The sequence below is a fragment of the Eulemur rufifrons genome, chromosome 2, assembly GCF_041146395.1.
Source record: "Eulemur rufifrons isolate Redbay chromosome 2, OSU_ERuf_1, whole genome shotgun sequence".
Taxonomy (NCBI): domain Eukaryota; kingdom Metazoa; phylum Chordata; class Mammalia; order Primates; family Lemuridae; genus Eulemur; species Eulemur rufifrons.
In genome coordinates, this window is record NC_090984.1 from 94,941,587 (window position 1) to 94,956,486 (window position 14,900).

A 14,900-nucleotide genomic window follows, 5' to 3' on the forward strand; every position below is an offset into this window, starting at 1 on the left:
TGTTTTTCATTTTCAAAAAAATATTTAACCCAGATTGTTATAGACACTGTATAAGAGCAGGGGAAATAAAAAACCCTACCTTTCTCTCCCTCCTACCCTGTAATCTCTTATTGGTTCCTCTCATTGGCTGAACCTAACCAGAAGCCAGAGTGATAAGAACCTGGTTAAAATAGTCCATAGAGGTCAGAGACTGATGATGTGATCTGGAGAGAATAAACAAAATAATCATTTTGAAATTATTTAATTACATTTTCTAGACTTATTATTAACTGATAGGTGAGCTAATATGTTTTAGAAAGGTTTTCAAGAGGAATAATTAAAATGATATTTCTGAGGTCAGGTACGGTGGCTCAAACCTGTAATCCTAGCACTCTGGGAAGCTGAGGCAGGAGGATTGCTTGAGGTCAGGAGCTCGAGACCAGCCTGAGCAAGAGTGAGTCCCCTTCTCTACCAAAAATAGAAAAAAATAGCCAGACATGGTGGTGCTCACCTGTAGTCCCAGCTACTTGGGAGGCTGAGGCAGGAGGATCAGTTGAGCCCAGGAGTTGGAAGTTGCAGTGAGCTATGATGATGCCACTGCATTCTAGTCTGGGCAAGAGAGCAAGACCCTATCTCTAAAAAACAAAACAAAAGATATTTCTGGCTTGCCTTTATTTAACCAAAAGGTTTATTTAATAAATCTACTGTATTTCTAAAAATCGGAACTTGAATAAATTACAAAGGTGCTAGTTTTTCATAATTGTCATTCATACTATCATATGGCCTAGCATTCTTAAAGACTTCAAATCACTTTACATATATTGGGAATATGCACATTATTTAAATGAGAGGCAATAGTGGCAAATGTAAGTGGCAGTTCTTGAAAAGGAAAATAGGCTACCAAGAAAGACATCTAATAGTCATTACCTTACAGTATATATAAAATCAGCCTAAATCTCTTTGGTGTGAGTACACCTGTTTGTGGGTAGCTTTTATCACATAGACACAAAATGAATAAAACTGTAAGAGTTTCTTTTATGGTTTATTTCTAAAAAATGTTACATCTCAGCAAAGTGTATCAACTGTCTTTTTCATGTCTGTATTTCCAGCCAACTCAGACAGTAATGCCAGGACAAGTCATGCGGGTTACAACAGGTGCTCCAATCCCCTGCGGTGCTGATGCAGTAGTACAAGTGGAAGACACTGAACTTATCAGGGAATCAGATGATGTACGTCATCACCAGGTCTTACCGCACCATTGTTCCCACAGCAGTATCGTGTCACACCCATTTTCTGCAATGTTTATGAGAATAACCCAGGTTTTTTGGTTATGTTGGGATCTTACAATGTGTGGGTCTCCAGTAAATAAGAAATTAACTTAAGGTTGAAAATCTTTTGTTATAGGAGGAGTTTTTATGATCTAACTGTTATTATAGCAGAATTTGAACCATATTTGACCCAAGAAATTTCACATGCAAACAAGGAAAGAAACTCAAGATAGAAGAGCAGAGATATTAACAGTGACATACTTTCTAGCTGAGAAATTTGTCATTGAGACTAGCTTCTGATAAAATGTGAAGGAGTTCATGAAATCAAAAATTAATAGAGAAGAATTTAACAAAGAAGACATGGGCAAGTTCCTGAATATTACACTAAGCCAAGTGTTTGAACAAAAATGATCCTTTCACCTCTGTTTTCTGTATTTCCAAGAAAGGCCATGCCACAAAATGACAGCCTGGAAATATTAAATTTATATACATTCCCCCTCCATTTATTTTATAAAATAAAAGATTTTGGGATCTTTGGGGGTCTAAGCAGGCCTTTATCTCACTGAAACTAGTGGCAACTCTTGAAATCACAGTATCAGCCACTAATAAAAGTAGAAGAGATTCAACTGAGGTTTTAGTGACTGGCTGTCTTACTTGTTTTGTGAAAAAGTTTAAGATATTTTACATTTTAAAAGCTGAGGTTAAAAATAAACATATATTCTCCTGGGCGGGTAGGTAGTGAAATCTGGCCATGTTGAGAGACAGCCAATTTTCTTGATCTGGAGATTTTCTTTTTAATCAGCTAATCACATGTAGGGCTTATAAAATTCAACTCTTGGCAAACAGATCACATTGCCTGCTGTTAAAACTGTCCAAGTAGATTTATTGGCCTCAGGGAAGCCAGGAGAGCATTGAAATCCAGAACACATACCTCCACAGACTCTGCCAGATGACAAGACACAGTTCCAATGTCACAATATTATTCAAGCCCATAAATGTAAAATTGATGATCACCATTAATTTACAGAAATCTACTACCAGGTAAACTATAACTCCTTCACTGAAATTTCTGCAGGTATTTGGGAACCTTGGCATGGTATTAAACCCATAATTCATGGGAACAGAATAGAGATATTACCTTCATGCATAGTTTATCTATTGGGCTAGCCATATGTGTGTGTGTGTGTGTGTGTGTGTGTGTGTACGTGTGAATATTCCTTAAGAATGCTACTTACAAAGTAAGATTCAATATTTGAATTGGTACATTTTTAAAGCATGAAAATTGGAGAAAATATCTATTGGCACCAAACATCCTAATTTTTCAGAAACCTGTGTTAGAAATTCATAGTGTTTCAAAGGGTTTAGTAAATGGTTTTCTGTTTCCCTATATTTGTGTATATAATCTGGGCCTATCTGAGGATAAAGCATCTGAATAGTTAAATTCTACTGATCAGAAGTTCTGTTAAATTGTTTGGTTTGAAATTACATGACCTGCTCTTATCATAGGGCACTGAAGAACTTGAAGTGCGAATTCTGGTGCAAGCTCGACCAGGCCAAGATATCAGGCAAGTTCAAAATATATAGAATTTAAGGACAACTTTTGTTTCTACATGATCATGGACTTAGGAGAGCATGGCTATTATAAATCTGCAGCTATGTCAATTAACCATTAGCTTTCAGGGATTTACCAAGAAGCAAAATGAATTTTCCAAACTCTATATCACATATCTCCCTTGCCTATTTTTTAATGAAGATAGCAAAGGCAAGTGAAATAGTCAAAAGCAATATGAAAGAAGTACAGTCATGAGCCTACATAATCCACAGTTAATTCTAACCCTAGATAATGTGGAATTACCCAACCCCACCCCTAGATAATCCATAGTTTGGTATTAACTAAGATAACCTCAGAACTAGATATTTATATAATTAGTTTATCAGCTAATTGCTTATCAGCTAATAGAGGATAGCACATCCTCTACTGACTACCAGTAATAATGAAATAATATGCTGTTCCTTATGTACAAAGATGAGGCTACTATCCTACCACAAATAGTTTGTGTACCTTATATTATTTTTCTTACAATGGAATATGTTTACTCTGATTCCATTAATGCTAATTTGCTCAACATCCCTTTATAACAAAACTATACTTCTTCCATCCCTGTGGCAGCATACCTTCGCTGCCAGATCAGATCAGAACCAACCTAAGTGGTCCAAATGGAAATTACATCTGTGACTATAACCTCATTACCGTTATTCTCCTTGCTACAAAGCTCACCAGCTATGGACCTCTTATCATTAATGCCATTAGGTATTTTCATACAAATTCTAGCGTTATATCAAAATTTGCAATTGGTATTTTAACTGTAATATAGTACAAAGCAATTTGTAAAATAATTTTCAAATATGAAGTAATATATTCGTGTTTAGCAGTAATAGATATAAATCCTATTTTGTCTTCTATTGTACAATTTAACTTTTAAAATTAAAAAAGCATAGAGTTTTGAGAATCTCATTTCATTATTTTATTAGTGCCTCATTTCTTGACTTTTTTCTCTTGAGTGTTCTCCTTCTTTGACACTACAGTTTCCCTCTGAGTTGAGAAAATGTTATTCTTATTCATACTGCTTATGGTTCTGCTTTGATTTTCAGACCCATCGGCCATGACATTAAAAGAGGGGAATGCGTTTTGGCCAAAGGAACCCACATGGGCCCCTCAGAGATTGGTCTTCTGGCAACTGTAGGTGTCACAGAGGTTGAAGTTAATAAGTTTCCAGTGGTTGCAGTCATGTCAACAGGGAATGAGGTAAAAAAAAAAAAAAAGTGGTGGGGAGGCTGGGGGTCTTAAGATAAAGGTATTTCTGACATTTGCTCTATGTTGTAAAAAAAACATTGGGGATTATCAGTCTTACCACTGGGTCCATGTTCTTGTAATAGGAAAGTAAGAACTTGATAGTTCAAGTTCAGAAGATGAGAAGAAGGAAGAAAAAGAAATTAAAAAATGTTCCCTTCCATTTATTAGAATAACATATTACAACCAATGGCCTTTCCGCACACTCAGTGCACATAAACAAAGAATGTTAGTTCCTGGCTATAGATATTAAACTGTGCAAACTCAGTTCTTACTCTAGGACAAGGAATTGTGCCCATTCTTCTGCTGAAATGATGGGCCATTTCTGTGTGGGAAATAAATTAATGGATCACGATACCATGCCTAGCCCTTCTTCTTGTGAAAAGTTCCGTGCGATGTTTAATCACCAGGAGGAGTTTGATAATCAGGGTTATTTTTCATTTCTCTAAATATAGCATCTCTAGTGGCATGCTATTCAGAATGGGTCAAAATGTCATTTTGGGCCTGATTTAGAAAGAGGAATGTAGTCAATCTCTTTCTGAGAACTCTTGAAAAACTTCCTGTTTTGTGTTTTGCTTAGGTTGTGCAAAACTTTAATCAGAGGCTCTAAAATCAAACTGGGAATATTGAAAAGTGAATCTGCTGTAAACCCAAAGCCTTATTGCAGAAGCAGAAACTATTGAGATTTTTAAAAATAATTCCTTTGATCTTACTACTAAAGAAAAGCTTGACTGGACTTTTTTTTTAAATTTCTAACTGTGTTCTAAAAATAAGCCCTTCGTTAACATTATTTTTAATTTATTTATTTATTTATTTATTTATTTTGAGACAGAGTCTCACTCTGTTGCCCAGGCTAGAGTGCCATGGCATCAGCCTAGCTCACAGCAACCTCAAACTCCTGGGCTCTACCAATCCTACTGCCTCAGCCTCCCAAGTAGCTGGGACTACAGGCATGCACCACCATGCCCGGCTAATTTTTTCTATACATTTTTAGTTGTCCAGCTAATTTCTTTCTATTTTTAGTAGAGATGGGGGTCTTGCTCTTGCTCAGGCTGGTCTCGAACTCCTGAGTTCAAACGATCCTCCCACCTCGGCCTCCCAAGTGGTAGGATTACAGGGGTGAGCCACCGTGCCTGGCCTATTATTTTCAATTTTTTGAAGTCTTGGAAATGAAAATTTTCAGGAATCTCTCTATGACCCTTATAGTTCTTTTGACTCGAGCAAAAGAAAAGAATAGAATGTTTTGTTTTGCTAATGGAGAGCTAAATCAACATTCCAGATTTGCTTACTTCCCATTATAAGTGTACTGGTCATTCCATAAAACTACTGACCCAAAACAAACATTCTTTTCAATTTGATCTAAATGGCAATGATTTTATTAATAATATCCCAATATAGGACCAACTGATACTATATTTAGCACTAGAAAGAAATTTTTGTTAAACTGGTTAATTCAGTGAACATTCTTATTTCTGATTTGCTTGTATGCTTTGTGCATCCAAGTGAGTTTATGAAGTTTGGAAAAACTAAATAGAATTAGCAAACTTAGATGGGCATAGTGGCTCACACCTATAATCCCAGCACTCTGGGAGGCCAAGGCAGGAGGATTGTTTGAGGCCAGTAGTTCAAGACCAGCCTGTGCAACATAATGAGACCCCGTCTCTACAAAAAATAAGAAAAATTAGCCAGGCGTGGTGACCCACGCCTGTACTCCCAGCTAATCTGGAAGCTGAGGAAGGAGGATCACTTGAGCCCAGGAGTTGGAGGCTGCAGCAAGCTATGATCATGCCACTGCACTACAGCCTGGGCTGCAAAGCAAAACCCTGTCTCAAAAAAGAAAAGAAAGAAAAAGATTAGCTAACTCATAAATAAGTATTTAGTTAATAGGAAACTTTGTTTAAGCTATATTGCTTATATTCTTTCTAATGCTTTTGTAGGGCTGGACTGAGTTCTCAGTTATCCCACACAATATATTGGTAGTATTTTTTTAAAGCTACTTTTTATACTCTATTAAAACTACTTACTGGTAGTAGGGTTAGGTGATGGGGTGAGAATAGAAATGGTACTTACATCATAGAATCTAAGAAAGAGTTGCAAGTCTTAGTTCCCTGCCCCTGTAGACCTGATTATCCTGGAACAGGCTTTGACTAATTCTATATGATTCATTCCCCTGCACTCTCTGGCCTGCTATACTAAATTATACCATGGTTTTCCAAGAAAATAATGCTTCTAAATTCTATAATCTCTGGCTCCATATAGCTTGATATTCCTCCCCTTCTCCCATCCAAAATTACCTATTGTTATGGCTCTCTATGACCATACACTTTAGTGTTGTTCAACACATGTTTATTGGCCACCTCTCTACCAGGTACTAAACAGGAACCTGGTGATAAAAGAGATGAATAAAGTATAGTATCTCTCCTGAAGGCTTGAGATCCTCAGATACCCAGAAAACAATAGCAAAAAAAAAAAAAAAAAAATTCATTTATTTTCAGAGAGGTCAAAAGAAATTGCACTTTGGCCGGGCGCGGTGGCTCACGCCTGTAATCCTAGCACTCTGGGAGGCCGAGGCGGGTGGATTGCTCAAGGTCAGGAGTTCGAGACCAGCCTGAGCGAGACCCCGTCTCTACTAAAAATAGAAAGACATTATATGGACACCTAAAAATCTATATAGAAAAAATTAGCCGGGCATAGTGGCGCATGCCTGTAGTCCCAGCTACTCGGGAGGCTGAGGCAGTAGGATCGCTTGAGCCCAGGAGTTTGAGGTTGCTGTGAGCTAAGCTGACGCCACGGCACTCACTCTAGCCTGGGCAACAAAGTGAGACTCTGTCTCAACAAAAAAAAAAAAAAAAGAAATTGCACTTTATCTATTAATATGGCAAAGCCAAAATTTAGCCAGTCATAGTACAAGCTTCCCTTAAGTATTGGTTCTGATTTCCCCTTGGTACGTATGATTTCACATATTCTACTTCTTGAATCCAATGTGATATATTGGTAAGCAGGACAATTGCCTTAGGCAACCCAAAGAAGGTCATATATGTATACTATTTAAAACCTGCTCAGTATTTGTTTGAGCTTTTTAAGGATGGTAGAATTATTTCAAAATTGAGGACGTAGAGTTATCGACTTTAACTAATACAGAATAGCTGTATTGAAATCAACATTTGTTGATCTCAAAAAAAAATATGCATATTAAAATTTAGATAATACCATAAAGTGATTATGTGATTGTGGGCACACATTTCCCAACTTCATGCATTTGTTCAATAAATAAATATTGAGCACCTATTACATGCTAGAAGGCCCACCAAAGGGTTGTCTTAATTAAATATTCAGACTCAAAAGATGTGAACACACCATACCTTGGACCAGTTTACTTACAAAGATATTGAACAGAAAACTCAGCATCTAGCAGGATAGCATCAAGTTTTCTTCTTTAGTGGATCTAGTCCTCTTAGTAGTCCACACAGCCATCCACAAGCTGTTCCATTTCTTCAAGTGACACCTCGGGTGCAAGGGAATAAGACTTATACTAGGAGAGTGGGGGAGCCACCCTGACTTAGAAACCCTATATCCTACAAAGGAATTAATATTTCTTATAACAATCTTAGGCAGCTTTCAAAGTCCCCACAAAGTAAACACTTAGTTATAATTGCCAACATACTCAAGGAAGCCTAAAGTTGTGGCTCCCCATTAGATATTTATAGGTCATTTATTGTCCCTCCCAGTCTATATAAGTTGCCGATCAGAGATAATTTTTATCATAAGAAATGTTGCTTAGTAACAAGTTCACATTTCATCTTTTTCAAATTTCCAGAACAGAGCTGGAAAGTTAACCTAAGGCCAAGAGGATACATTATCTGTAGAAAATTAGAAAATAATAACAAAAATGACTAAAAGTCAGTCTGCTTTTTATTATCACCATGTACTGACAATTCTAAACAATGTCAGTGGATAAAATACTCCTCTCTGCTGGGGCAAACCACTCCTACCACCCCTTCTCTCTAAGTATGCTACTGATGCCAGGCACTATTCTGATATTGGGAATATAGCAGCAAGCAAGACAGACAAATTCCCTGCTCTTACAGAATTTATATTCTAATGGGGAGGTAGCAAACAAACAGTGATAAATGATATTTTAAAAAAGTAAAATGATAAAGAGTATCAGAGGAGAGGCCGGGCGCGGTGGCTCACGCCTGTAATCCTAGCACTCTGGGAGGCCGAGGTGGGTGGATCGCTCAAGGTCAGGAGTTCAAGACCAGCCTGAGCAAGAGCGAGACCCCGTCTCTACTAAAAATAGAAAGAAATTATATGGCCAACTAAAATATATATAGAAAAAATTAGCCGGGCATGGTGGCGCATGCCTGTAGTCCCAGCTACTCGGGAGGCTGAGGCGGTAGGATCGCTTAAGCCCAGGAGTTTGAGGTTGCTGTGAGCTAGGCTGATGCCACGGCACTCACTCTAGCCCGGGCAACAAAGCGAGACTCTGTCTCAAAAAAAAAAAAAAAAAAAAAAAAGAGTATCAGAGGAGGTATATGCCAGATACTATCTGTTGAAACTTCACATTAGCCCTTATGCTCTCCCCTATACCGATAAGGCTGGAGGCCTGAAAGCTGGATTTCCCAGACTCTGATCAGCTATGGAGTACAACAATTAGGTTTTGCCATTAGGATATATTCATATTACATTAGAAGATAGAAAAGGAGAGCTAGGAACAAGATAGCTGACTAGATACAGGTATTATGTGCCTCCACGAAGAAGAACCAGAATAGTAAGTAGATACTCACATTTTTAACAATATCATCTAGGAGAGAATGCTAGGATTCACCGGGGAAGTGATGGGAAGCACCAAAAGTAAGTAAGGAGAGGGCTCAAGGCAGCTTGCCCAGCCAAAGACTGGATGAGAGCCAGGAGAAGCTCCTGGATTTGGGGAAACAGTAAGAGAAAAATTCCCAAGGATTCATACTCTGAAACTGACTTTCACAATATTGCTATGGAAGGATCGTTTGAGCTCAGGAGTTCAAGACAATATTGCTATGGGAGAACCCCACAACTCACACAAGCCTTGAGCCTAACATAGGGAGCTGCCTAGAGATTGCACAGAGATGTTGCTCCAGAAAGGGAACCTACACAGCATCCCACAGGCATTCCAGACACCTCTAGCTGGGTGCCATTGTGAGAGCCTACATACTGGGGATCTACAGAGATGGCTGGTACTGCTGTACTGCTCTGAGGAGGATGAGGGGAGACTGTGGGATCCCATATAACCCTGGGAAGTTCCCCACCACCCTGATGCAGGCTGCTGCAGAGACTGAGATGTGAGCGGATCGCACTCCCCACGCTTCTTGCCCAGGCTGCTTGCCTGTAAAGGGCTCTACACTTTCTGGTCATGGGCCCAAGGTGCCATTTTGAGAGTTTAATGCTGGGCTATACCCCATCCTTAGGCCAAGTTCAGGCTGACACAGTTGCAGCCACTACCTGGCCAAGGAAGGGACAGGGAAACCAGGCTCTCGTAGGCATACCTAAAACAATACCCACCACCCTGCAACTGGCCCCTGTGAAAGTGAGACACAAGTGGACTGCACTCCCCACACCTTCTTGCCCACACTATTTGCCTGAGTGGGGCCCATCTTTTCAGGTCACAGGCCCACAACCGATGCCATTTTGAGAGTTTAACCCTGGGTTGCACTCTGCCCTCAGGCCGAGTTTTTTCTTTCTTCTTTTTTATTGTCAGTGATAATTAATACTATATTGTTTTATTAATTTTTTATATATATATATTCATGGGGTACAAATGCAATTTTTGCCTCATTGATATATTGCATTGTGGTAAGGTCAGGGTCTTCAGGGCATCCATCACTGGAGGAACACACCTCAAACCTACCAAACAACCTCCCATCATCAACCCCTCTCTCACCCTTCTCCACCTCTCCAAGTCTCCATTATGCACAGTTCCACACTCTGCTTCCATGTGTATACATTATTTAGCTCTCACATATAAGTTAGAAAATGCAGTATTTGTCTTTCTGTGCCTGAGTTGTTTCACTTAAAATAATGGCCCCCAGTTCTGACCATGTTGCTGCAAAGGACGTGATTTCATTCTTTTTTATAGCTGAATAGTGTTCAATTTTGGGGCGTATATACTAATCTATCCAGTTTTAATATGAAGACATTAGATTACAGTAACAGTTAATGTATAGGAAAACTAGAAAATACAAGTAAGCGTTCATTCATTTACTTAGTATATTTTGAGTTCCTTCTATGTGCCAACTATCATTTTAGTTGCTGGGAATACAATAGTAAACAAATAAGACAACAATCCCTATCTCCATAAAGCCTATATTCTAATGGAATGCAAAAAAATAGAAATCACTGCTAACATTTTGCTATACAGTCATCCAGAATTATTTCTATCCTCATATAAATATTTATTTATAAAAAATAAATACTATTTTATTATCTGCTTTTTTTATAGCATATCACAAATATCTTTCAGTGTCAGTAATATATATCTGTAATCCATCTTTGATAGCTGCATAACAATTATATTGTATGGTTTCTCATACTTAATTTTTCAGTTCTCTATTGTTAGACATTTAATTTTTTTATCATTAAAATAGACAGTGATGTGATGAATATTCATAGTTATTTGCATGTTTCATTATTTTATTAAATTCAAAGAATTGCTAGGTCAAAGGGTATGCCTTACTTATTTTAAGATTGTGTATTGCAGCCAAGTGTGGTGGTGTCTCACAGCTATAATCCCAGCACTCTGGGAGGCCAAGGCAGGAGGATCGCTTAAGCCTAGTAGTTCGAAGATGCAGTGAGCTGTAATCATGCCACTGCACTCCAGCCTGGGCAACAGAGCAAAACCTTATCTCTTAAAAAAAAAAAAAAAAAGATTATGTATTGCCTCCAGAAATATTATACTGAGTTACCCTCCCTTAAATATTGAGAAGTACTATTTTTCCATACCCTCACCAATACTGAGCGTTATTGTTTTTTAATCTTTGTATCAGTAGACCAAGAATGATGGCCCACTTTTAGTTCTTATCCTCCTTTATTAATTCAGTCATTCAACAAATTTGTTGACATTTAATACATCTCAGGCCATTATCATATGCCATTTACCCAGATTTTGTATCTATGCTCATCTCTTTTCATTAAAATCCAGTCAATTTAAAATCCTATCAGTCTTTCAAATCCAGTTTAGACATTTCTTCCTACATGAGGCCCTCTATTAACACACTGACCACATTTGTTCTCTCCTTCTTTTAAATACCTATACTAAGCTTTATTTGGATCAGTCATGCTGCATTTATCATATACTGCCTTGTACTGTCATCATATGTATTTCTTTTTAAAATTACTTTTTGTTATCATTAAATATTTTGAAAATAGAGAAAAGGAGAAAAGTCATACATAATCTCACCATGCTTAACCCAAACATAATAACACTTGATTTCTTTCCATTTTTTCACCTATTGTTATACGTTTATGTCTTTTTAAACACTGTTTTATTAGCTGCCTAGTATTCTATTAAGTAGACATGTGTATTTGACCTTCCTTTATGTGCATCTTCATACTCATTGAAGAACAACACATTGTAGTTTTTTTAAAAAAAAAGCATCAAGGCCGGGCGCGGTGGCTCACGCCTGTAATCCTAGCTCTCTGGGAGGCCGAGGTGGGCGGATCGTTTGAGCTCAGGAGTTCGAGACCAGCCTGAGCAAGAGCGAGACCCCATCTCTACTAAAAATAGAAAGAAATTATATGGACAGCTAAAAATACATACAGAAAAAATTAGCCGGGCATGGTGGTGCATGCCTGTAGTCCCAGCTACTCGGGAGGCTGAGACAGGAGGATCGCTTGAGCCCAGGAGTTTGAGGTTGCTGTGAGCTAGACTGACGCCACGGCACTCACTCTAGCCTGGGCAACAGAGTGAGACTCTGTCTCAAAAAAAAAAAAAAAAGCATCAAAAGAGTCTAGTTGCCCTGTTTCTATGTTTTTTAAAAGGAGAATTGATGGGGGTGGGTGGAGGGAGGAGTCTCTCTGGTCAGGCTTCTTAGATCTTTTTTAATCCAACTACTTATTCCCACCCCTATCCTCATTCTACTACTTCAAGTTGTGTTGTTTTTTCATTCCCATTCTCCCTCCATCTTTCAAACCCACTCTTAACTCTCCATTTTTTTCTTCCCAATGCTCAAAGAACTGATAGGTGCTCTAACTAGAGTGTGCTCTTTTCCCACTTTGAGGCCACCACAGTGTATAGTATGTTTTCTGGTGAGTAAACAACCAGTGGTACAGCAGAATAGGTTTCTACTAATTATTAACAGCCCTAATTTAGAGCTGTAAATATAGCACATTTGTGGCAGCTATTCCATAAGTCTATATTTATCTATCTGGCTATCCATCATCTACATATCTATATATATATGTATATGTCTAGTTTATCAACTATATATTATATCTATATCTATCTATATTAATAGATAGATTCTATATATTCCAAAACTGAAAAGCTGGCATTTTATTTAATCTTTAAAGTAATTGTGTAAATTTCTATTCATGACAATAATCTCAGGTATGGAATTTAAATTTTATATTGAATTAATGTTTTATATTAAATTTTATTTAATTTACCTCATAGTAAGAGAGAATAGTTTCAATTAATCCATGCTTTGATTTCTTATTTTCTTTATTATAAGGGTATTTGAGGATGGTCATAAAAGGATATTTTAGTCACTTGTAAATAATAACAGCATGTATTTATGTAGTGCCTCTCTTCTAGGGATTTAACAGTACCTAATTAATATTATGTCATTAATCTTTACTACACCCCTCTGAGGTATGTATCTGGCAGATGTCATTATGCCTCTTCATAATGACAGTAATAAATATTCTATAATGTACTATAGAAATAAACATATGTGCTGACGACTGGGTTTACAGACCAAGGAATCAAGGTATATTAGGTGTCAAGATGCTAGCATGAGGCAACAAACTGCCAGCTCCAGGTGTAGCCCAAAATCTTGCCTTTTAAAACTCCTTGTCTGTTCCCCACTATTTTCCCTTAAAGACAGTTGAGAAGAGATTCCCCTGCTTTATTTTTAAGCCTAGGAGCTGGACCCTGGGCTTAATATTTTATAAACATTAGAGATTATCTATCATCTGTATAGCACAAGTAATATAGGAAATTTTAAAATAGTAGAAAAAACTTAGACTGTAGAAGCTCATAATCTAGTTGATAAATTGTGTATTGTAATATAATATCTAGAGCAACCACTAAAAAAATCTATTAAAAAGATACATTCAAAAACACTAGAGATAAATCAAAATGGAATTCTAAAAAAATGTTCAAGTAATCCACAAGAAGGCAAGAAAAAGAAAACAGAAACAAAAAAAGAGGGAACAAACAGCAAATGAAAAATAACAGGCATAAGCCCTAAATTATCAATAATTACATTAAATATAAATGGTCTACTTTATTTGTAATAGACTAAAACTTGAAACAGCAATAAAAAGGCACAAACTATTTCTACATGCAATCACCTAGATGGACCTCAAGGGCATTATGCTGAGTGAAAAAAGGCCAATCTCAAAAGATCACATACAGTTTGATTTCATTTTTATAACATTCCCAAATGATAAAATTATATTAGTGGTTCTCAGGAGGTAGAGATGAGGATAGGGAAGGGGGATCATGGCTATAAAGGGTTAACATGAGGACTATCTTTGTGGCAGCTAAATAGTTGGTATCTTGATTGAAATAGAAATTACACAAATCTACACATGTGGTAAAATGACAAAGAATTATATGCATACATTCTACCAATGTCAGTTTCTGGTTTTGATATTATATTATAGTTACATAAAATGTTACCACTGGAAGAAACTGAGTAAAGGGCACGGAGAACCTCTATGTATGATTTTTACAACTTTCTGTAAGTCTATAATTATTTTAAAATAAAAAGTTTTTAAAAGAAATATGCATATATTAAAAATTAGAGAAAAAAGTAATAGTTTAATAGTATTTGGTGGATACAAAGTACTAGAAAAATAAAGGTGCATGGGATAGAATTTTTAATGGAATTTTTCTCAAAGGAGATGAGCCTTTGGTACAGTATTTAAATAATACAAAACATGGCCATGGATCGGCAAACTGGGAGACAGTACTGAGTAAAAGTGAAAAGGAAAAGGCATAAAATTGGTGTTTGAGAAAGATAATCCCGATAGATATGTGGTATTGAGCTACAGACATATCAAAACCTCCATGCAAAGACCACCAGAGAAACCTGTTGATCAGTTTTTTTAAACGGGTATTAAATTTGCAGAAAGAGGGCACCACCTTGACAGAGCCTCAGTAACATCTCTAAAGGGTAAGTTACAGATAGAACGTATTGGACTGGTTGTGCTAGAGTCAGTCAGTCACAGGGTGATTTTAGGGCTATGGGATGTATGGGTAGGGCTTGGTCAGAATTTGTAATCTAGGCAAGTTGCTAGAACAGTCAGTAGTCTTTATCTTTGGAACATATGAGTCTGTGTGGAATTACTATTAAATCAAATTGTCCATGCTCTTATCTTAGAACATATGATTTGAATGAGCTAACTTTAAAACAACTTGAGCTAAGATAGTTTGTGTTCCATGTCATGGATTGGCAGTTTATCTGTTTTGCAAGTCATAGGACAGTTTTACAAGTTGTAATTTCAGTGTCATTTCTCAGTCCCTCCTACTTCCGGTCTAATTTCGGCCTAAATTTTTAGACCATTATCTTCTGGAGATGTGGTCAGTCTAGATTTGTACT

The 14,900-nt window shown here is 37.2% G+C and overlaps 1 protein-coding gene across 12 annotated transcripts in view; it reads left to right on the top strand.

Moving 5' to 3' along the window:
* The window catches only part of GPHN (gephyrin), a 540,339-nt gene that overhangs the window by 471,845 nt on the left and 53,594 nt on the right, over positions 1-14,900 (top strand). For all 12 annotated transcript variants that reach the window (XM_069487828.1, XM_069487899.1, XM_069487867.1 and 9 more), the window contains 3 exons: positions 1,089-1,208; positions 2,754-2,812; positions 3,900-4,053. In XM_069487828.1, the coding sequence (XP_069343929.1) occupies positions 1,089-1,208; positions 2,754-2,812; positions 3,900-4,053 (333 nt within the window). The remainder of the gene's footprint in view (positions 1-1,088; positions 1,209-2,753; positions 2,813-3,899; positions 4,054-14,900) is intronic.